The sequence below is a fragment of the Lactuca sativa genome, chromosome 9, assembly GCF_002870075.4.
Source record: "Lactuca sativa cultivar Salinas chromosome 9, Lsat_Salinas_v11, whole genome shotgun sequence".
NCBI classification, from domain to species: Eukaryota; Viridiplantae; Streptophyta; class Magnoliopsida; order Asterales; family Asteraceae; genus Lactuca; species Lactuca sativa.
The window spans coordinates 211686662-211706687 of record NC_056631.2 but is presented as its reverse complement, the minus strand read 5'-3'; the positions used below and the strand labels follow the sequence as shown (position 1 = coordinate 211706687).

Genomic DNA, 20026 nt, shown 5'->3' with positions numbered 1-20026 from the left:
AGAATACATACCTCTTAATCGATGTAGAAAGTCTTCATGAAGCTTGAGTGCCTAGCCCCAATAGTGTGGAAGCCTCAAATGGAATCACAATCACCAAAACACTTAGAATAACTTGAGAGAATTCTACAACTCATGAAATCGGCTAGCCCTTTCACTTCATACACTCTAGTGGCCGATTTTGTTCAAGAATAAGATGCTTATATAGTTAGGGTTACACCATGTAAACCCTAATTGACATGGCCTTTCATTTCCATGATCCATGGGTACAAATACACCATGGAGCATCCATGGACCATCCTATGGGTTTTAGCCCAACTTGATTATCCATGGAGCATTAGCCCACTATACAAGTATGGATGATTTACACAATTATTCTTATTATTCTTATTATTAATATACTAGAACTTATAATATATTAATAACCATAAGTGTCTTATTTCTCTGATTATAGTCTATCCAAGTGCATGATGGTATGCAACCCAAATGGACCATGCCGGGTCGGGTCAAGTCTTACCAATTATAGTTATGGACTTAGACATTAATCCAACAGTCTCCCACTTGGATAAGTCTAAAACTATTATTGCGTATGACTTCAGGAACCAACTGGCAATCGTAGCTCTCAAAAGCTTCTGTCGAACTCTGACCTTGTAGATGAACTCTGACCTTTGTCAATGAGTTGTCCATTAGATAAGGGATCATATATTCCTCCATTCTAGATATCATATGGACTGAGACATGGATTATAATCATTCTCTCTGTCCATTTGTTGTCTCCCGATTTCCGATTTATGACGACTGACTAATTGAACAAATCAAATCAGTCCTGGCCCGGTCGAGCACTTCCATTTGTCATCATCAAATCATCGAGGGGCCCACAGATATCGCTTTTATCCTGAAGGTAAAAGGAATGGATAAACTTCGACTCATATGGCTTGTTCTACTACTTGTTGAATCATACACAAAGGCACGTTTTATAGCACCGAGTTACCAAATGCGTTTTCGTGCAATCAATGTACAACCAAATCATAGTAACAACTCATATCTCTAGGTTTGAAGAATATAAGATATTATCATCTCATGATCACTCGTGATAAAATCCATGAAGTGATTCCAATGAGCGCGGGTTGAATCCAATACTCAGAACTTATGAGCACTCATGAGTGTTGTAGCCCTTTGTCCAACACCTTAGACCTCTACAAGCCAACCCATGCCAGTCTTAATTCATATCTACTTCCAACATATGACCGACTGTGGATGGTTTTAATAACTTAGTCATTCCGGAAGAATAACCCAGTTTATTCGGGAAGTCAAAACATGCAAAGTGAAACACAATAATAATTGAATCCAATATGGTATCAAAACCTATGAACATAAATAAAACACCTTTTATTTATCACCATATGATTACACATTATTCATTGTATACTGTTTCAGCTATCAACTTTATTCTTGAATTTAAAACAATAGTTGTCCCATGCTCCAAGCATGTACACTATGTTTTCTAAACACTAGTCATGCCATACACCAAGTATGCATACTATGTTTGTCTATGATCTTCACTTTGTGAACTAGATCAATTGAACATAACTCCAATGATCCTCTTTTCACAGTCCCAAATCCTTACTGCAAATGCAAGAATTCCAAATTCATGCGATTTACTGAAATCTGTTAGATTCTAAACTTATATGCATTGATCCTCTTGTAATGATTATGCACAAAGTCAGAAAGACCTGACAACAATCATTACAGAGTATTCCAAAGGAGATCAGCTCCTTGAAAACATCCTTTTTGCACTAAGTTTCCTAATCTTAAACAAATTGAAAATTCTAATTTTGAAACATTTCCAGATTCCATTTTGACTATCACTTCTGAACAAGAGTTGCCTCCGTACAAATTATGTCAATATGGTCCTTCCAGAATTATCACTATACTTCCAACTGTCCTTGAGCAACCAATCTTTGGTAAACCTTAGATTGTTCTCGACAATTGTTTAATCCTTTTAGTCATATCCAGTTCTAAACCTTTTCCCTTCTTAATGCCCCAGGCATTTGGTAAATTTTAGAAAGGATGAATATAGCACACGTAATCGATCCTATATCCGAAGCATATGGGACACGATTCATGATGTCTCACATAAAGACTAAACCAGTCTTTTGCTATAACATTTCCATTTCTACTTGCCAAGTTCTCATCATTCAGATTATGAAAAGGGATGCCGTAATCATAATCGAATTTTAGAACGCAAATAATGGACCCATATACAGAATTTCCTTATGTTGAGCCATTCCAACATGAAATTCATATATATATATATATATATATATATATATATATATATATATATATATATATATATATATATATATATATATCCTTGACTAAATGATTAAAACCTCACGATCTAAGCTTATAGATTTGAGATGAAGTATAATTTCCTCTCCCTTAATTATAGCTAAACAACTTGTTCCCAATTGAAACCTTTTGTTTTCTATAATTAACATTGCTAGCTTGCAATACTTATCATAATTATCATGCTCCCACTAACATGATGATTATTAGCATAACACTTATGCTCCCACTAGCTTTGACATGTACTCAAAAATCAGCTGGACTTTTAGAAATCAATACTTCATTGACTTTCTTACCAAAGTTCAGATTTCTGATACTAGATTGTTTTGATAAAACTTTATCAAAAATCATACACCTTCCCTTAGATAGCACACTTGTGTGTCTAAACAGTTATGAAGAGGTATGCCGTAATCATAATGGTTAGACCTTTTTGCCATTTCTCACAAGTCCAGGTTAGTGTGCCGGTAAACCACACACGCTCCACTAACGACCTTGAGAATGCAAATATCACAATTGCTATCTAGATAAAATCTACTTAGTGAAAGTGTTTCCTCACCATCATTTTCATGAATCGGAGAGAAACCTTATGACACTTAGATTTATTTGGTGTATGAGTTCCTACCCATATGAATTTGTCAAAACCATAATCACAAGACACAGATAATGACAAATCCAAAACCATATGGATTGAACTCAATCTTAATTTCTTGCCACCTGGCAGCTCAAGGGCCTGCCATTGCTTCCAAGTTGTTGTGCAACCAATTGAGAACTCTAAGAACTCATATGCAAAGCCAACTTTAACTGGAATGGGCACAAAATATGTCAACATGATAGTTTATAAACCTCAAGTCGTGTGCTAGAGAAGAACTTCAGGTTTTATTCTTGATTAGTTCTTGAGACTTTCAAGACCTTTAAGACTCCCACTGTCCTCTTGACTTATAAGACTCCCTTGTCAAATATCCAAGAGATAGTGTGGATTCTAACCAAGACAAACACTTCACACAATTAGCCTAAGTTGGTCTTTGTTTTATCCAAAACATCACAACTTACCAATTTCAAATGTACAAGAGTAGAAATCTTTTACTCTTACATTTGACAAGTGTTTTAAACCTTCTTTAAGACATGTCACTCAAATTACAATCTTGGAGTATGACTCTAAGACTTGTATTGGAACAAAGTATGACTCATCTTCTTGATTTAGCCACTTCACCAATTCATAGCTCCTCTTCTTAGCTATCAGAATGCACTTAGAGGATGAATTGTGATTAGGTCTCTAAATCATTAAGATGATCATAAAAACTGATACTAAAGCACTCTCCCATCTTTTCAGATTTGAGAAACTTGTATCCTTCTGCCTAATTTGATTCTTCTTATTCGCTCTGCCATACATTGGAACCTTTTTCCAATGTCTCAGAATTACACTTAAGCTTGTAAGTATAACCATATTTACTGAACTTAAGTAAATGATGACGAATAGTCTTATCAATCTTTTGTGGTGGACTTAATCAGTGCACAAGAATGTGTACTCGATCTCTTAGTCCTTTACTTGACTCACACGTCCATGTGACCGAGTAATTAGTCTTAATTTTTCCAATACTTGAAAGTTCTCATTCATCATGCTATACAACTTGCATGATTCCAAGTTCCGGTCCAATTGAAACTTGGGTGATGAGAATCTTCCCTTATTTGGTAAATTTAGACATTACCACAAATGAAAGAATCAATTTCATATTTCCACTCATGCTATTAATGGAATCTTATAAGCAACAATTTTTCCTCACATGCCATTGTAAGGATATTTTAAAATAAATAAAATCAAAAAATTTTCTTTTATTTTAAAACTATGCGGAAAAACTTATCCTTACAATCCATATGAAAACTTGTTGTTATCTATTCCTAAGCAATATCTCATAACTCCTAAGAAGTAGCTCAAGAATCCGATCTTCAAACTATGCGATAGAAATCCATCTACGAAATCAGATTCAGCATATACTTTCTTTAAGTTTCTTCACTTTTCTTTAATTCTTAAAACATCACCATATGACCCAGTCACATCATGTATCAAGAATCTCAGAATAGAAACTTAGCAGAGTTAGATAGTGGACTTTACCTGAAGTAGAGTCAAACTTATTGACTTTAACATCCTTAAGTAAATTTGGCAGCTTCGCAACAAATGCCCCTTTCTTTGGCAATATAAACATATGGACCCTTTGATAATGGTACACGATACTATCACAGACTTAGCTTTTCTCTTTACCATTTGGTCAACCGAGTTGACTATGGTCGATCCCCTTCCATTGGGAAGAGAATGTTTTTCTGGATTTCCTGTGTCGCTATTGTCAATGTCCATAAAGTTTTAAGGAAGTTGATCTTAACAAATAGATAAGATCATTAAGGGTCTTGTCATAGTCTGTTTCATAGGTGTCCCAAAGGAACTCACTATGTGACTTAGAAAGTGATTGAACCACCAACTTTCTCAGGACTTTGACACCCAACTCTCCCGGCTTGTCAATATGTGACTACATCTCCAAGATGTGATCACACCTAGACCTTGCCTTGCCAATAGGGCCTGAGTGACCTTAAACTTTTCAAGAACTTGTGGGTTAGGGAGAATAATTTGAAGAGGTGAAGAAGTATGATATCCATGTTGGAATAGTGTCTAAGGCTGCAACTATATTAGACAAGTATTTGACCCGGTTGTGCATGGTCCTTTTGGGTTGCCTTCACCATAGCAACTTGATAGGATGATTTATTAAGAGAGAGTAAATATTATTAATATATTATGAGAATAATATAATGAATAATATATTTGTTATTTGATTAATATAAGTCATAGAATTAATTAGAATTAATTTGGTGACTTAAAGAGATTAATTAAATAAAGGGGTATAAACTGTCAATTGTTTGATAGTTAAACTTTAGACTGTAAATCCTTATTGATATAGGATTGGACGATTTCTAGGGCTAGGATAAGCCAAAATCGTCCAAAGGGTTATCAAGGAAAGGATATGGATTAACTTAAAGTCTAAGTTATCCAATTAGGGTGTAGGTTGTAACCCTTAAGGAGTCTACAAGTATAAATAGACCCCATGGCATAGGGAATTCGACACATCTCCTAAAGCAAGAGAACCCTGGCCGAATTCCTCCCCTCTCCTCTCTCCTAAATCATCTTCCTTGCTATTGGTGTTTGTAAGCCATTAGAGGAGTGACATTTGTGACTCTAGAAGCTCCAAGACCTCAAGATCAACAAGGAACTCAAAGGTATGATTCTAGATCTGTTTCAATGTTGTTATTTAACCTAATTAGTAATCAGAAGACTTGGATTCAAAGCATGTTTATTAGAAAGCCTAGATCCGAGCATTAGGGTTTTGCATGCGCACATAGGAAAGTTCTTATGGCTAAAACCCATCAGTGGTATCAGAGCCTAGCTTGGTTTTCTTTAAATTGTTGCTTGATTAACTGAAACAAACCTGCAAAATTCGATTTTTAGGTTTCTGAGTCACTGACTCGGCGAGTCCCAAGGTGGACTCGGCGAGTAGGCCTGACTCGGCGAGTCCCCTTGTGCACTCGGCGAGTCCAGGCGTCAGGAATGGCCAGATTCGGGATTTTTTCATAATTATCTTATGGAAACTTACCTTAATCATAATAGATCAATCTAAATCTGATTTTTTGATATATATGACTATTATCTTGATCTAGTTAAAGGTATTTATCAACTAATAAAATATTTAATTTCCTTATATGATAATTAATTAATTATTTTAATTATTTTGGTAATTATCTTGAATAAAATCAAATATAGATAATTAGGATATTAATTGTTAATTGGAATTATTTGTTATTTGATCCTCCATGTTTTAAATGTTTAAAACCTACCCTCAAGTTTTGAAATTTATATTTGTGATTAAAAGTTTTAATTTAGACAGCTTAAATTTCAAGCCCTAGATTTTAAAAGTTTTAAAATACAACCCTATACTAATATGATATTACTAGAATAATATATATATGTATAACTAAATGCTAGTCTTACCGTTAGTAGGCCTCATTCACGAAGCTGATCTATAAGGTAGGTATAAGGTTGCGGCCTATAAAATGACGCTTAATGGGTGTACACTCACACCCACCGCTTGCTTGATTGGTGGAGGGTCGTTAGCCGAACGGGTAGGATAGGGCAACCTCATCCTCTCATTAAAAGTATAATAAGAAATATAAAGTAACTACACATATTTTTAAAATTTCCCAATCCTAGTTACTTTAGGAAAAGTGAATTGATGCAATCCCATGAAATTACACTTTGCACCTTGCTAAGAAGTTAGTGGAGCGTGTGTGGTTTACCGGCACACTAATTGGTTCTAAGCGAAGGTGGCAAAGGGTGATTCGTTGTTTATCATAGTTCGATGGAGCGTGTGTGGTTTACCGGCACATTGAATAGGTGATCGTTACAATGAAGGCACCATGTGAATTTGCATGGTAATTCACACCCGCTTTGTGATCCTCGGCATCCCAGTCACAAACGAGAGGGGCATATTGAGATTTAAACATGCCATTGAATAGTTTCAATGAATCTCATCCGAACCTAGGAATTCTCAAAAACACTTAGGACTAATAGTTTAAGTTTTGTAATGGAGAATTAGTGAATCGTCATTCACTTACCTTCAATTTATTTGCATGTTAGATTACGGCATCCCTTTTCTAGTATGTAAATGTTATTGTTGGATCCTAGCCCTAATTTTTCTTATTGGGTGATAATTAGGGATTCTTATTCTAATCTATCTTTGTCCTTTCTAATTGTATATGTCGAACGCAAACAACGCTGCTGCTAGTTCTTTCACGTTGATGAGCCTCTGCCAAAAGGTCACCTTCGATGGAACGAACTTTAGCGAATGGATAAGATACATTCGCACCATTGCTCGCTATGAGGATAAGGAGTATGTCCTCGATGAGAAGCTCGAGAAAATCAACCCCGAAATTGCTACTCCCGCCGAAATCACCGCCTTTGAAACTCATGAGCGAGATGCAACGAAGGTACATTGCATCATGATCGCTACCATGAACTCCGAATTCCAAAAGTCCTACGAGGACATGTACCCGTACGAAATGCACCAGGACTTATTGGAGAGATACCACCAAAACGCGAGACAAGAGCGTTATGAGATTTTCACCAACATGATTTCCGCGAAGATGGGTCATGGAGAATCTCTTACCGTGCACTTGCAAAAGATGCAAAGGTATGTCGACCGCCTTCGCAAGTTAAATGTTGACTTCGGTGAAGACTTGGCGATCGATATGGTGCTTCACTCTTTGCCTCCGATGTACAACCAATTTAGGATGACCTACCACATGAACAAAGAAGAGGTCACCCTAAGCAAACTCCAAGGTCTCTTGAGGGTTGCTGAGAGCAACTTCAAGGACAAGTCTGTTGCACCTACTCCCAATCCGTCCGCTGCTCCTGTCTTGGCTATTGGTCAAGGAAAGGGAAAGAAGAGGAAAGCTTCATCGAAGAACTATCGCAAGGTGAAAGCCCGAGATGGTGCCTCTTCTAGTGGGACCAAAGTTGATCCCGCTAAGCCCTGCTCTAACCCAAAGGAGGCAGAGTGCCACCACTGCCACAAGATAGGACATTGGAAGAGAAGCTGCCCAGATTACCTGGAAGCAATCAAAGAGGGAAAGATCAAGCCATCTTTCGCAGGTATATACACAATCAAATCTAACGATTCTAATCATGCTATTTCTTGGGTTCTTGATACCGGTTGTGGTTATCACATTTGTTCTAATGTGCAGGGACTAAAAAGAAGTAGGGATGTGGAGCAAGGAAGGATCAATCTAATCATGGGGAACAAAAGATCGTCTCCTGTGACCAAGATTGGAGTGTATTCTTTAGTGCTTAGGAATAGTTTGGTTTTAGATTTGAACAATTGTTGCTATTCGCCAGAAATGGCTAGAAACATCATTTCATTTCATGGTTTATATAGACAAGGATTTAGATTTTCTTTTAATAATGAGAATGGTTCTATTTTGGCTTATCTAAATGGTGTCTTTTACTTTGAAGCTATACCATGTAATGGAATATATGAAACCGTTATGATTGTTGATAACTTAGGAAATGATGTTTTGAATATTGATTCTTCCACTAGTATGGATAAAGCATCCTTGTGGCATTGTCGTCTTGGACATGTCAACAAGAAACGCATAGCCCAACTCCAAAAGGATGGAGTGTTGGAGTCATTCGACCTTAGGGAAGATGACACATGCAAGTCTTGTTTGCTTGGAAAGATGACTAAGTCACCCTTCACGAGTACATGTGAAAGGGGCGAGGGTCTATTGGACCTAATACATACCGATGTATGTGGACAGTTTAGATCAACCACGAAGGATGGGAACCGCTTCTATGTGACTTTTACCGATGACTATAGTAGATATGGGTATATCTACTTAATCAAGCAAAAGTCAGACACCTTTGAAAAGTTCAAAGAGTTCAAGAATGAAGTGGAGAATCAATTGGGCAGGAAAATCAAGATGCTTCGATCCGATCGAGGAGGAGAGTACCTAAGTCTTGAATTCCACGATTATCTCAAGGAGTGTGGAATAGTTTCACAATTGACGCCTCCTAGGACACCGCAGTTGAATGGTGTGGCAGAAAGGCGTAATCGAACCTTATTGGATATGGTTCGCTCTATGATGAGTCGTGCTTCACTACCTATCTCTTTTTGGGGGTATGCCTTAGAGACTGCCGCCCATATCCTTAACCGAGTCCCTACTAAGAAGGTTGCCAAAACACCTCACGAGATGTGGACAGGGAAAGCTCCCTCGTTGGCACATATCAAGGTTTGGGGTTGCGAGGCTTTCGTAAGACGAGATACTCACGACAAGCTTGAACCTCGAAGTGAGCGATGTATTTTCATCGGCTACCCGCAGACATCCTTTGGATATCTCTTCTATAGACCGAAGGACAATGTTGTCTTCGTTGCGAGGAGAGGAGTTTTCTGAGAGCGAGAACTCATGAGCCAAGGAGACAGTGGGAGGCAAATCGAACTTGAAGAGATTCAAGAGTCGATAGATGAAGGAACCTCTACCGCTGACACTCAACCCGAGGAGGAAACTCCAGTTGAACCGATTGACGAATCCTTACCTCTTAGACGTTCCGATAGAGTTAGAGTTCATCCCCAGTTTTATGGCTTTCATATTACTACCGAAGGGGACACGTATATTAGTGATGGTACACTAGTAAACCTTGATGAACCTAATAGCTATAAGAAAGCCATGGCAGGCCTGGAGTCTGCAAGGTGGAAAGAGGCAATGGATAGCGAGATCCAATCCATGTATGATAACCAAGTTTGGAATTTGGTTGATTACGTGCCCGGACGTAAGACCGTTGGGTGCAAATGGATCTTCAAGAAGAAGACCGACGTGGATGGGAACGTACACACATATAAAGCGCGATTGGTCGCGAAGGGCTTTACTCAAACTCCCGGAGTTGACTATGATGAGACCTTCTCGCCAGTTGCAAAGATTAAATCTATTAGAGTGATGTTAGCAATTGCCACATTTCATGATTATGAGATTTGGCAAATGGATGTCAAGACCGCTTTCCTTAACGGAAAGTTGGCTGAGGATGTTTACATGGCTCAGCCAGAGGGGTTTGTGGATCCGAAGCATCCGAATAGAGTGTGTAAGCTTGAGAAGTCCATTTATGGACTTAAGCAAGCGTCTCGCAGATGGAATCTTTGCTTCGATGAGAAAGTCAAAGAGTTTGGATTTGTACGAAGCGAAGACGAATCTTGTGTATATGTCAAAGCCAGTGGGAGTATAGTAAGCTTCCTTGTTCTATATGTCGATGACATATTACTCATAGGAAACGACATCCCGAATCTGCAGGAGGTTAAGTCCTGGCTCGGGAAGTGCTTCGCTATGAAGGACCTCAGAGAGGCTTCTTACATTTTGGGAATAAGGATAGTAAGAGAAAGAAGTAAGAGACTAATTGGACTTAGTCAGAATACTTACTTAGAGAAGGTACTAAAACGTTTTAGTATGGAAAACTCAAAGAAGGGAGAACTACCGATACAAAGTAATGCCAAATTGAGTAAGACTCCAAGTCTGAGTACCGAAGCTGAGATAGCAGAAATGAGCCGAGTACCATACGCTTCCGCAGTTGGCTCAATCATGTACGCTATGACTTGTACTCGCCCTGATGTAGCCTTTGCTTTGAGCATGGTTAGCAGATATCAAGGGAATCCTGGCAAAGCACATTGGATTGCAGTGAAAAACATCCTTAAGTACCTTCGGAGGACGAAGGAATGGTTCTTAGTCCTCGGAGGGAGTGATGACTTGAAGGTGCGAGGGTATAGTGACGCCAGTTTTCAGACCGACAGGGACAACTACCGTTCGCAGTCGGGCTGGGTCTTTACCCTAAATGGAGGAGCAGTGACATGGAAGAGTTCCAAGCAGGAAACCGTAGCTGATTCAATGTGCGAATCAGAGTACATTGCAGCGAGCGAAGCGTCGAAGGAGGCAATATGGCTAAAGAACTTCATCGGTGATCTTGGAGTTGTACCTGCCATAAAGGAGCCAATGGAGATTTTCTGTGATAACGAAGGCGCGGTTGCCTTGACCAAGGAACCGAGGGATCATGGTAGATCAAGACATATCGACAGAAAGTATCACTTCATTAGACATCGTGTAGAAGAAGGACAACTCGTAGTAAAGAGGATATCATCAGAAGATAACCCAACAGATCCGCTTACGAAGGGACTGAGTAGGGTTAAGCACTTGCAGCATGCTAGGAGTATTGGGCTGAAGGATGATATTAGCATAGATTAGATAGTATTAGAAACGTGTAATAGATAAATATAATTGACATTTGATGATTAAATAAAGGAGTTTTATTTATGAGTAATGTTACTATCTTATGTTAATTGTTTAGCTATTGTTTCACTTTGCATGTTTTGACTTCCAGAATAATTGAGTTTATTAGGAATAATCGAATTGTTCGAATGGTACGCAATCGTTCATATGTTGGGAGTAGATATGAATGAAGATTGTCATGAATTGGTGCGTAGAATGTCTAAATGGTGTTAGACATAGCAAAGGATTGCTGCAACGTTCATGAGTGCTTATGAACTAGTTTTGAGCATTGGAATAAACCCGCGCTTGCTGGAATCACCTTATGGAATACGATATAAAAGGTGGTCGCAAGACGATAATATCATATAGTCTTAAAACCTAGATATGTGGTTTGTTATTTGTTAATTGATTGTACATTGATAATACGAAAACGCATCAGTAACTTGGTGTTATAAAACGTATTGTTGTGTATAGTTGGTTAATGAATAAGTAAATGCATATAAGTCGAAGTTTATCTGTAACTTTTATCTAAGAAGGTAAAAGCGATATCTCGGCCGCTCGATGATTTGATTTGACTTATGTGCCGGGCCCGGTCAGAACTGAATTGATGTGTTCGATTAAGTTGTATGTCAAATAAATCAGAGATCAAGAAACCTAAATGCTTGACTAACCATTCCATAGGATTGTCAACATGATATCTAATAGAGGATTGTACGTTCCCTTATCTAAAGGACAAGATTGATTAGATCAGAGTTGACAACGTCTTTGAGAGCTACGATTGCAAACCGAATTGTACTTGTGAATATAGTTACTAGACTTATCCAAGTGGGAGACTGTTGGAATAGTGTCTAAGGCTGCAACTATATTAGACAAGTATTTGACCCGGTTGTTCATGGTCCTTTTGGGTTGCCTTCAGCATAGCAACTTGATAGGATGATTTATTAAGAGAGAGTAAATATTATTAATATATTATGAGAATAATATAATGAATAATATATTTGTTATTTGATTAATATAAGTCATAGAATTAATTAGAATTAATTTGGTGACTTAAAGAGATTAATTAAATAAAGGGGTATAAACTGTCAATTGTTTGATAGTTAAACTTTAGACCGTAAATCCTTATTGATATAGGATTGGACGATTTCTAGGGCTAGGATAAGCCAAAATCGTCCAAAGGGTTATCAAGGAAAGGATATGGATTAACTTAAAGTCTAAGTTATCCAATTAGGGTTTAGGTTGTAACCCTTAAGGAGTCTACAAGTATAAATAGACCCCATGGCTAAGGGAAATCGACACCTCTCATAAAGCAAGAGAACCCTGGCCGATTTCCTCCCCTCTCCTCTCTCCTAAATCATCTTCCTTGCTATTGGTGTTTGTAAGCCATTAGAGGAGTGAAATTTGTGACTCTAGAAGCTCCAAGACCTCAAGATCAACAAGGAACTCAAAGGTATGATTCTAGATCTGTTTCAATGTTGTTATTTAACCTAATTAGTAATCAGAAGACTTGGATTCAAAGCATGTTTATTAGAAAGCCTAGATCCGAGCATTAGGGTTTTGCATGCGTACATAGGAAAGTTCTTATGGCTAAAACCCATCAATCCATGGGACATCATCTTCATTAGGAAAGCTTGTTTCAAGAGATTTGGGAAGATCATAAATGTCTAAACCAGACATCTTTTGGGAGATATTCAAGATAGGTGATCTTATGTCCTTAATATGACACCCAATATGAAATATTATGGCTAGGACCCTACAAACTATTTTATAACTTAGAAGAGGGATGCCGTAATCCAAGCTATAAAATATTTGAAGGTAGGTGAATGACGATTCACCAATTTCCACCAAGATAAACGAAATGTATTATTAGGTTTTAATTTGTTTTGAAACTCCTAGATCTTTGAGATTCATTGAACTTTTCAAAGGCATGTTTCAATCTCGAGTGTGCCCTCTCAAATTTTGTGACTGGGATGCCGAGGATCACAAAACAAGGTGTGAACAACCATACCAATTCACTTGGTACCCTTAATATTATCACCCAATCAATGTGCCGGTTAACCACACACGCTCCATTGATCTATGACAAACATTAAGTCACCCTTCGTGATCCTTACTAGTCCAAGTTAGTGTGCCGGTTAACCACACACGCTCCACCAACGACTTGGTAAGGTACAAAGTGTGAATTCCATGGGCTAGCACCAAATTCACATTTTTCCTAAGTAACTAAGATTGGGTATTATTAAGAGTTTAGTTACTTAGTATTTATCATTAATACTTTTAATGAAGGGAGAATTATAGTCCTGTCAAACCCGTTCGGCTAACGACCCTCCACCGGTCAAGCAAGCGGTGGGTGAGAGTGGACACCCATTAAGTCACCATTTTATAGGCAACAACCTTATACCCACCTTATAGACCGGCTTCGTGAATGAGGCGTACTAGCGGTAAGACTGACTTTACTCTTATACATATATATATATTATTAACTTATAATATTATAAAGTATAAGGGTTGAATTTTAACTTTTAAAATTCTAAGGGCTAACTTGGAATTAAAGTATTCATAAGTGAAAACTTTTCAAATTCCAAAACTTGAGGGCAAGTTTTGAAACTATTCAAAACTAATTAATTTCATAACTTATGTGTTTAAAGTAGTTTTAATCCAAAAAACTCTTCAAGTTCCATAACTTGAGGACAAGTTATGGAAGACTTTAAACTAATAAAAGAATTAACTTTTCTTTATTTTATAACTTATGGAATTAATTAAGGTTACACTTTATTTATTTATTTATTTATTAATGAAGTGACTCTTGAACCTCCATAACTTTAGGACAAGACTCATCATCTTTTGTAACCATTGCCAACTTTTATGAGTTTTATGAAACTTAAATGTGACTTTTCATATAACTTGAGGACAAGTTACAAAAACACATTTTAGAATCAACTCTTAGATTAATTTGGATTGAAAACACTAATTTCACATAACTTTCCTATTAATCTAAGCAACTCATAAGAACAAGATAATTCAAATCAAACTTTTTCATGTAATTAGTCTAAACCTTAAAGTAATACAAAACATGAATCTATTGACAATTATCTTTGAAATTGGATTAGCATGAACATTACCACATCAAAAACAAGTTTATAAGCTCAAAAACAAGTTTATAAGTTCAAAAACAACTTAGGGTAATGTTCCTAGTTCATTTCTAGCCAAAAACGTCGAATATATGCTGTCTGGGGCTCCTACTCGTCGAGTGCATGAACCTACTCGGCGAGTAGGATGATTTTACTCATGGAATCGGCGAGTTAATCAGTGGACTCGGCGAGTCCAATGCCCAGAAAGCCAGAAAATCGAGTTTTTCAGCATTTTTTAGCAATTTGCATCAAGTATAATAGAAAACAAGCCTAGGCTCTGATACCACTGTTGGGTTTTGAGCATTCAAACACTCCTAAGTGTACATGCAACCCTAAATACCTTGGATCTATGTTTTCTCTATTATACATACAAATAAGAACATCCAAGGTATAATCCTAATCTAGCATACAAAAACAATGAGTGTAACAAGATAAAATACATACCTCTTAATCGATGTAGAAAGTCTTCATGAAGCTTGAGTGCCTAGCCCCAATAGTGTGGAAGCCTCAAATGGAATCACAATCACCAAAACACTTAGAATAACTTGAGAGAATTCTACAACTCATGAAATCGGCTAGCCCTTTCACTTCACACACTCTAGTGGCCGATTTTGGTCAAGAATAAGATGCTTATATAGTTAGGGTTACACCATGTAAACCCTAATTGACATGGCCTTTCATTTCCATGATCCATGGGTACAAATACACCATGGAGCATCCATGGACCATCCTATGGGTTTTAGCCCAACTTGATTATCCATGGAGCATTAGCCCACTATACAAGTATGGATGATTTACACAATCAACCCATATATTTAATTAGTCTTCTTTTGATCACTTAATTAATCCTAGATTAATTCTTGATCAATACTAATTAAATAATCTTATTATTCTTATTATTAATATACTAGAACTTATAATATATTAATAACCATAAGTGTCTTATTTCTCTCATTATAGTCTATCCAAGTGCATGATGGTATGCAACCCAAATGGACCATGCCGGGTCGGGTCAAGTCTTACCAATTATAGTTATGGACTTAGACATTAATCCAACAAGAGTACCATTATATACCTCAAAATTCGTTTAAGAGCATTAAAATGAGATGTTCGGGGTGCATGCATGTGCATGCAAACTTGTTGAACTGTGTAGCTTATGTCTGGCCGTGTGAAGGTCAAATATTGGAGAGCCCCTGCCAGCTGGCGATATTGTATTCCCCGTCAGGCAAAAGAGTTCCATCGGTGCTGCTTAATTTGGCCTTACTGTCAACTGGTGTGGAAGTTGGGTGACATGAGGTCATGCTTGCTCGTTCCAAAATTTTGGTGGCGTACTGTTGTTGTGACAAAAAAAATTGAATCTTTATAACGAGACACCGAAATTCCAAGAAAGTAGCTTAGGGGTCCAAGATCTTTCATGGCAAACTCTTTTGCTAATAAAACCATAAACTTATGATGTAATCCGGGTGAGGAGGTGATGAGTAAGATGTCGTCTACATATAGAAGGAGGAAGGCAATATGGGTTCCCTTTTTGTATACGAATAGTGAATGGTCACATTTGCTATGTTTGAACCCCATAGTGAATACGTTGTTAGCAAATCTTTGGTACCAGGCCCGCGATGCCTGTTTAAGGCCGTAGAGAGACTTTTTAAGCATGCATACATGATTTGGATATAAATGATTACGAAAGCCGGGGGGTTGATGCATGTAAACCGTTTCATGTAGATGTCCGTGTAGAAACGCGTTTTTCACGTCGAGTTGGTCAATTTGCCACTCATTAGAAAGAGCTAGGGACAAAACAGTCCGAATTGTCGCCGGCTTTACCACGGGGCTGAAAGTGTCACCACAGTCGATACCTGCTTTTTGAGACCTGCCATCACAAACCAAACGAACTTTGTATCACTCTAAAGAACCATCAAACTTAGTTTTATGGCGATAAATCCACATACTACGCACTATATTCATATTGTTATGTTTCAGGACTAACTCCCATGTTTTATTATCAATAAGGGCCTGAAACTCGTCTGTCATCGCTTTATTCCAATCCGGGTTTTTAAGCTCTTCTATTGGGTTTCGAGGGATAGGGGAGATAGAGGTAGAAGTATGGAGGTTGTAGTGTTGTTTGGGTTTCGAAATGCCAGACATACTTCTGGTGTGGATAGTATGAGTAGGAGGAACAGAAGGTGTTTGTGAGGTGATTGGTAGGGGGTTCGAACCAGAAGGGGTTGTTGTTGTGGTAGGCGGTTGTTGAAGGGTAGTCCTTGTACGACGTGAATAAGTGATTAGGGGAGGTGATGGGGTGGTTGCTGGAGCATTGTTGACAACCAATGGGGGAGGCGTAGCTGCGTTGGGGGCTGGTTGAATGGAGTCGGACCACATTAGTGGGTGTGGGTCTGATGGTAGTTGGGTTGTAGGGGTCGGTGATGATAGGTTAAGATAGGGAAAAATAGTTTCATCGAATATTACATGGCAAGATATAATAATGGTTTTATTTTGCATGTCAAAACATTTGTACCCTCGGTGATTGATGGGGTGGCCTAAGAAAATGCAGGGCCGAGAACGTTTTTGGAGTTTGTGGATGGTGGAAGATGGAGTAAGTGGGTAACATAGACAACCGAAGGTGCGAAGGTGTGAATATGAGGGTTGAAGATTATATAGAAGATGTGTAGGGGTTAGATTGGCTATAAGTTTGCTGGGAAGAATGTTTAACAGGTACATAGCATGGTGGAGTGCATGGTGCCAAAAATGCATGGGTACGTTTGAGTGGGTGAGAAGAGTGCGAAGGATATTAGTAATGGATCGTATTTTGTGTTCAGCTTTTCCATTTTGAGGAGATGTGTGCGGACAAGAAAAGCGGAATTGAAGGCCATTTTGAGAGCAAAAATTGTGAAATTGATGGTTATCAAACTCACGACCATTATCACATTGTATGGTTTTAATAGTGTAATGGAATTGTGTTTTGACCATAGCAAAGAATTGGATGAAGATGGAAAAAACTTAGGACTTATTGGCTAGAGGATAAGTCTATAAATAATTGGTTTTGTCATCCAAAAAATAAAATATATTAGCGGTGACCACTAGAGCTTAACACAGGGGAGGTCCATAGATCCGTATGAATAATGTCAAAAGGTAAATGAGTTATTGACTGAGAAGTACTAAAAGGAAGCTTTACTTGTTTACCCAACACACAAGAATGACAAACAGAAGATAAAAGTTTTGATCTAGGAAAATTTAAAGTAGAACGTAAAGAAGATAAAACATCCGTGCCCGGGTGGCCAAGGCGATGATGCCATAGGTCTCTAGTAATTGCAACAAAAGTAGAAGGTTGTGTAACTTTGGAATTTGACTGGAGCTTGAAAGGGTAGAGAGCACCGGTACTATTGCAACGGAGGATTGGAGTCCGCGTCTGGAAGTCCTTCACATCAAAACCAAACGGGTCAAATTCTACGGAAACATTGTTGTCAACAGTAGAGCGACGAATGGATAAAAAGATTTTTAATGACATTTGGAGTGTGAAGAACATTTTTTAGAATAAAAGGAGGAAAAGGGTAAGGAAGTGTTTGATTACCGGTGCCTTGAATTGGAATAATGGAACCATTACCGCCAATAACATTCTGAGAAAGACCATTATTGATATAAGACGTGAAGTTACCTGTGTTGGGAGTCATGTGGGACCTTGCTCCGGTATCAGCATACCAAGTCTGATCAGGTGGGTGTAATGCCATTATGTGAAAAGCTTGCTCAATATCGATTGGTGTGTAGCTGATTTCTGATACCGGATAGGCCTGTTGAGGTCGATTGCCTAGAATCCTGGTGGAAACTGATGGAGGTCTGGAGGATCCATATTGCTGAGTCGGATATGGGTAAGGGGGTAAGCTCATGTTGTATAGTTGGGAAAATCCCATGGTGGCGGTGTAGTCCATGGCTGATAGGGGCGGGACTCCCGATTGTATGTTTGTTGGGTTTGGTTATTGTTGGTACCACATCCACGTTTGTTGGAAGATCGTTCACGACCGCGTCCTCCTCGACCCCGTCCTCGTCCACGAGAGGTAAAGGGATCTGCCTGTTGTTGGTTAAGGCGGCTGCTATCTCCAAAATTTGGATGAGTCATTGGTGTTGAAATAGTCAAGGCGGTAGCGGAGGTGCCTCCGGTTAGGGATACAGCAGTGGCAGCAGCCTGATGAGCTTTTCGAGCTTCTTCCATGATGAGTTTGGAGCGGACTTCATAGAAATCAGGGAAGGGTGTTGTTTGCTGGATGATCATCGCGACCCCTTCATAGCTTTCATTGAGACCAGCAATTAGTTGAAGAACAAGACGTTGGTTGGAAACCGGGTTTCCCACATTTGCTAGTCGATCAGCAAGCATCTTCATGGCTTGGCAATAGGAGGAGATGTTAAGGTGTTGGTCAAGTCTTGTAGAGACGAATTTGTTGTCAAGATAGACAGCTCTAGTGCTCTGGTTATCTTGAAAAATGTTTTCAAGGGCAGTCCATGCCTGACACGCAATGGTGTTTGGTTTCAAAATTGTGTGCAGCAGATCATTAGAAATTGTGTTGTAGATCCATTGACAATAGCATCAAGTCGTGACCATGCTGCAAACTCTGATGCTTTAGTTTTGTTGGCTTCAGTGGAGGTTTTATCAGCTTCTGTTGAGGTTGAAGAAGAAGAAGAAGAAGAAGGTTTTGAAGGAGGGATGATTGTAGAATCAATGTGATCTACAACCTGAAAAGCCCTGCAATGGATGCGAAATAATTCTGCCCATGAGGTGTACTGTCCGCTCTCCATCTCCAGTATAAACGGAATGAAGTTCCATATGTTTGTGACTGTGATGGCTGGGTGAGATTTTGGGTCCATTGAAAAAGAAGAGAAAAAAAATGGCGTACAGGGAAGAACAAGAGGTGAAGTAGGGTTAATGATATTTGTGCTCTGATACCATGTTACTTGGTAATTTTCCCGTGTCATTCCAATGATTTACAATTGATATTTATACAATATCCTATCACTATCTATAATGAAGATATGGTTTATCAACTATAACAATACTTCCTCAATATGAGGAATGATATCTTCGGCTAATATAATGCACATAGCTTGATACTTGGAGTGGCTTCCGTAATCTCTGGCTAAGTTCTCCACATGTTGCTGATTCCCGTAGTTTCTTTTTGTCATCTGCTAGATCTCTCTTTCAGCAGGTATATATTTTATTAAGAAGTTTCATATTGTTAACAGGAGTTCCCAAATTTCTAATCTTGTTTCTCTGTTTTCATCCAGATAATACTTGACCACAAGAAGTCCTTTGAAGCTGATTAATATTCCTTGATCAAATCTATATTCTTTTCAGCGCACGTAAATTTTCTTATGGTAAAAAATATTTTTATTAGAAAACAAGAGTCTACCGTATATTCTTCACATTATATTCTTTATAACAACAAACGGATGTGTATGTGATTATATCTCTTATGGAATCATCAACCCACCATGTTTTGAAGTTCTTAATAAGTCCATTTATCAAGAAATTGCTTCATGCGCTATATGTCAAGAATTCTACAGGTAAATAGATGATAATTCATTGATTTGTGCTCTATTACATTAATCTTTTTATCTTCAGATATTTTACAATGTTCAACTTCATACAGGTGCGTAAGGAGTGTGTCCAACTACAAGAAAGCCTTTAGTAGCAGCTATAGATGGGTTTGCTTTTGGTGATGG

At 38.2% G+C, this 20026-nt stretch overlaps 1 protein-coding gene across 1 annotated transcript; it reads right to left on the bottom strand.

Moving 5' to 3' along the window:
- Positions 1-18194: 18194 nt before the first annotated feature.
- LOC111899075 (uncharacterized) lies at positions 18195-19171 on the bottom strand. The gene is made up of 2 exons (XM_023894962.1): positions 18887-19171; positions 18195-18812 (listed from the first exon to the last, which is right to left on the bottom strand). Exons 1-2 carry the CDS (start codon positions 19169-19171, stop codon positions 18195-18197), a joined length of 903 nt encoding a protein of 300 aa, XP_023750730.1.
- Positions 19172-20026: the final 855 nt, after the last annotated feature.

Excerpts from the sequence above, each read along its gene's own strand:
- LOC111899075 (XM_023894962.1), bottom strand. The coding sequence starts at position 19,171 with ATGGACCCAAAATCTCACCCAGCCATCACAGTCACAAACATATGGAAC. Across the intron at positions 18,813-18,886 it reads GGTCACGACTTGATGCTATT|GCATGGACTGCCCTTGAAAA; the intron begins GTCAATGGATCT and ends ATTGCGTGTCAG.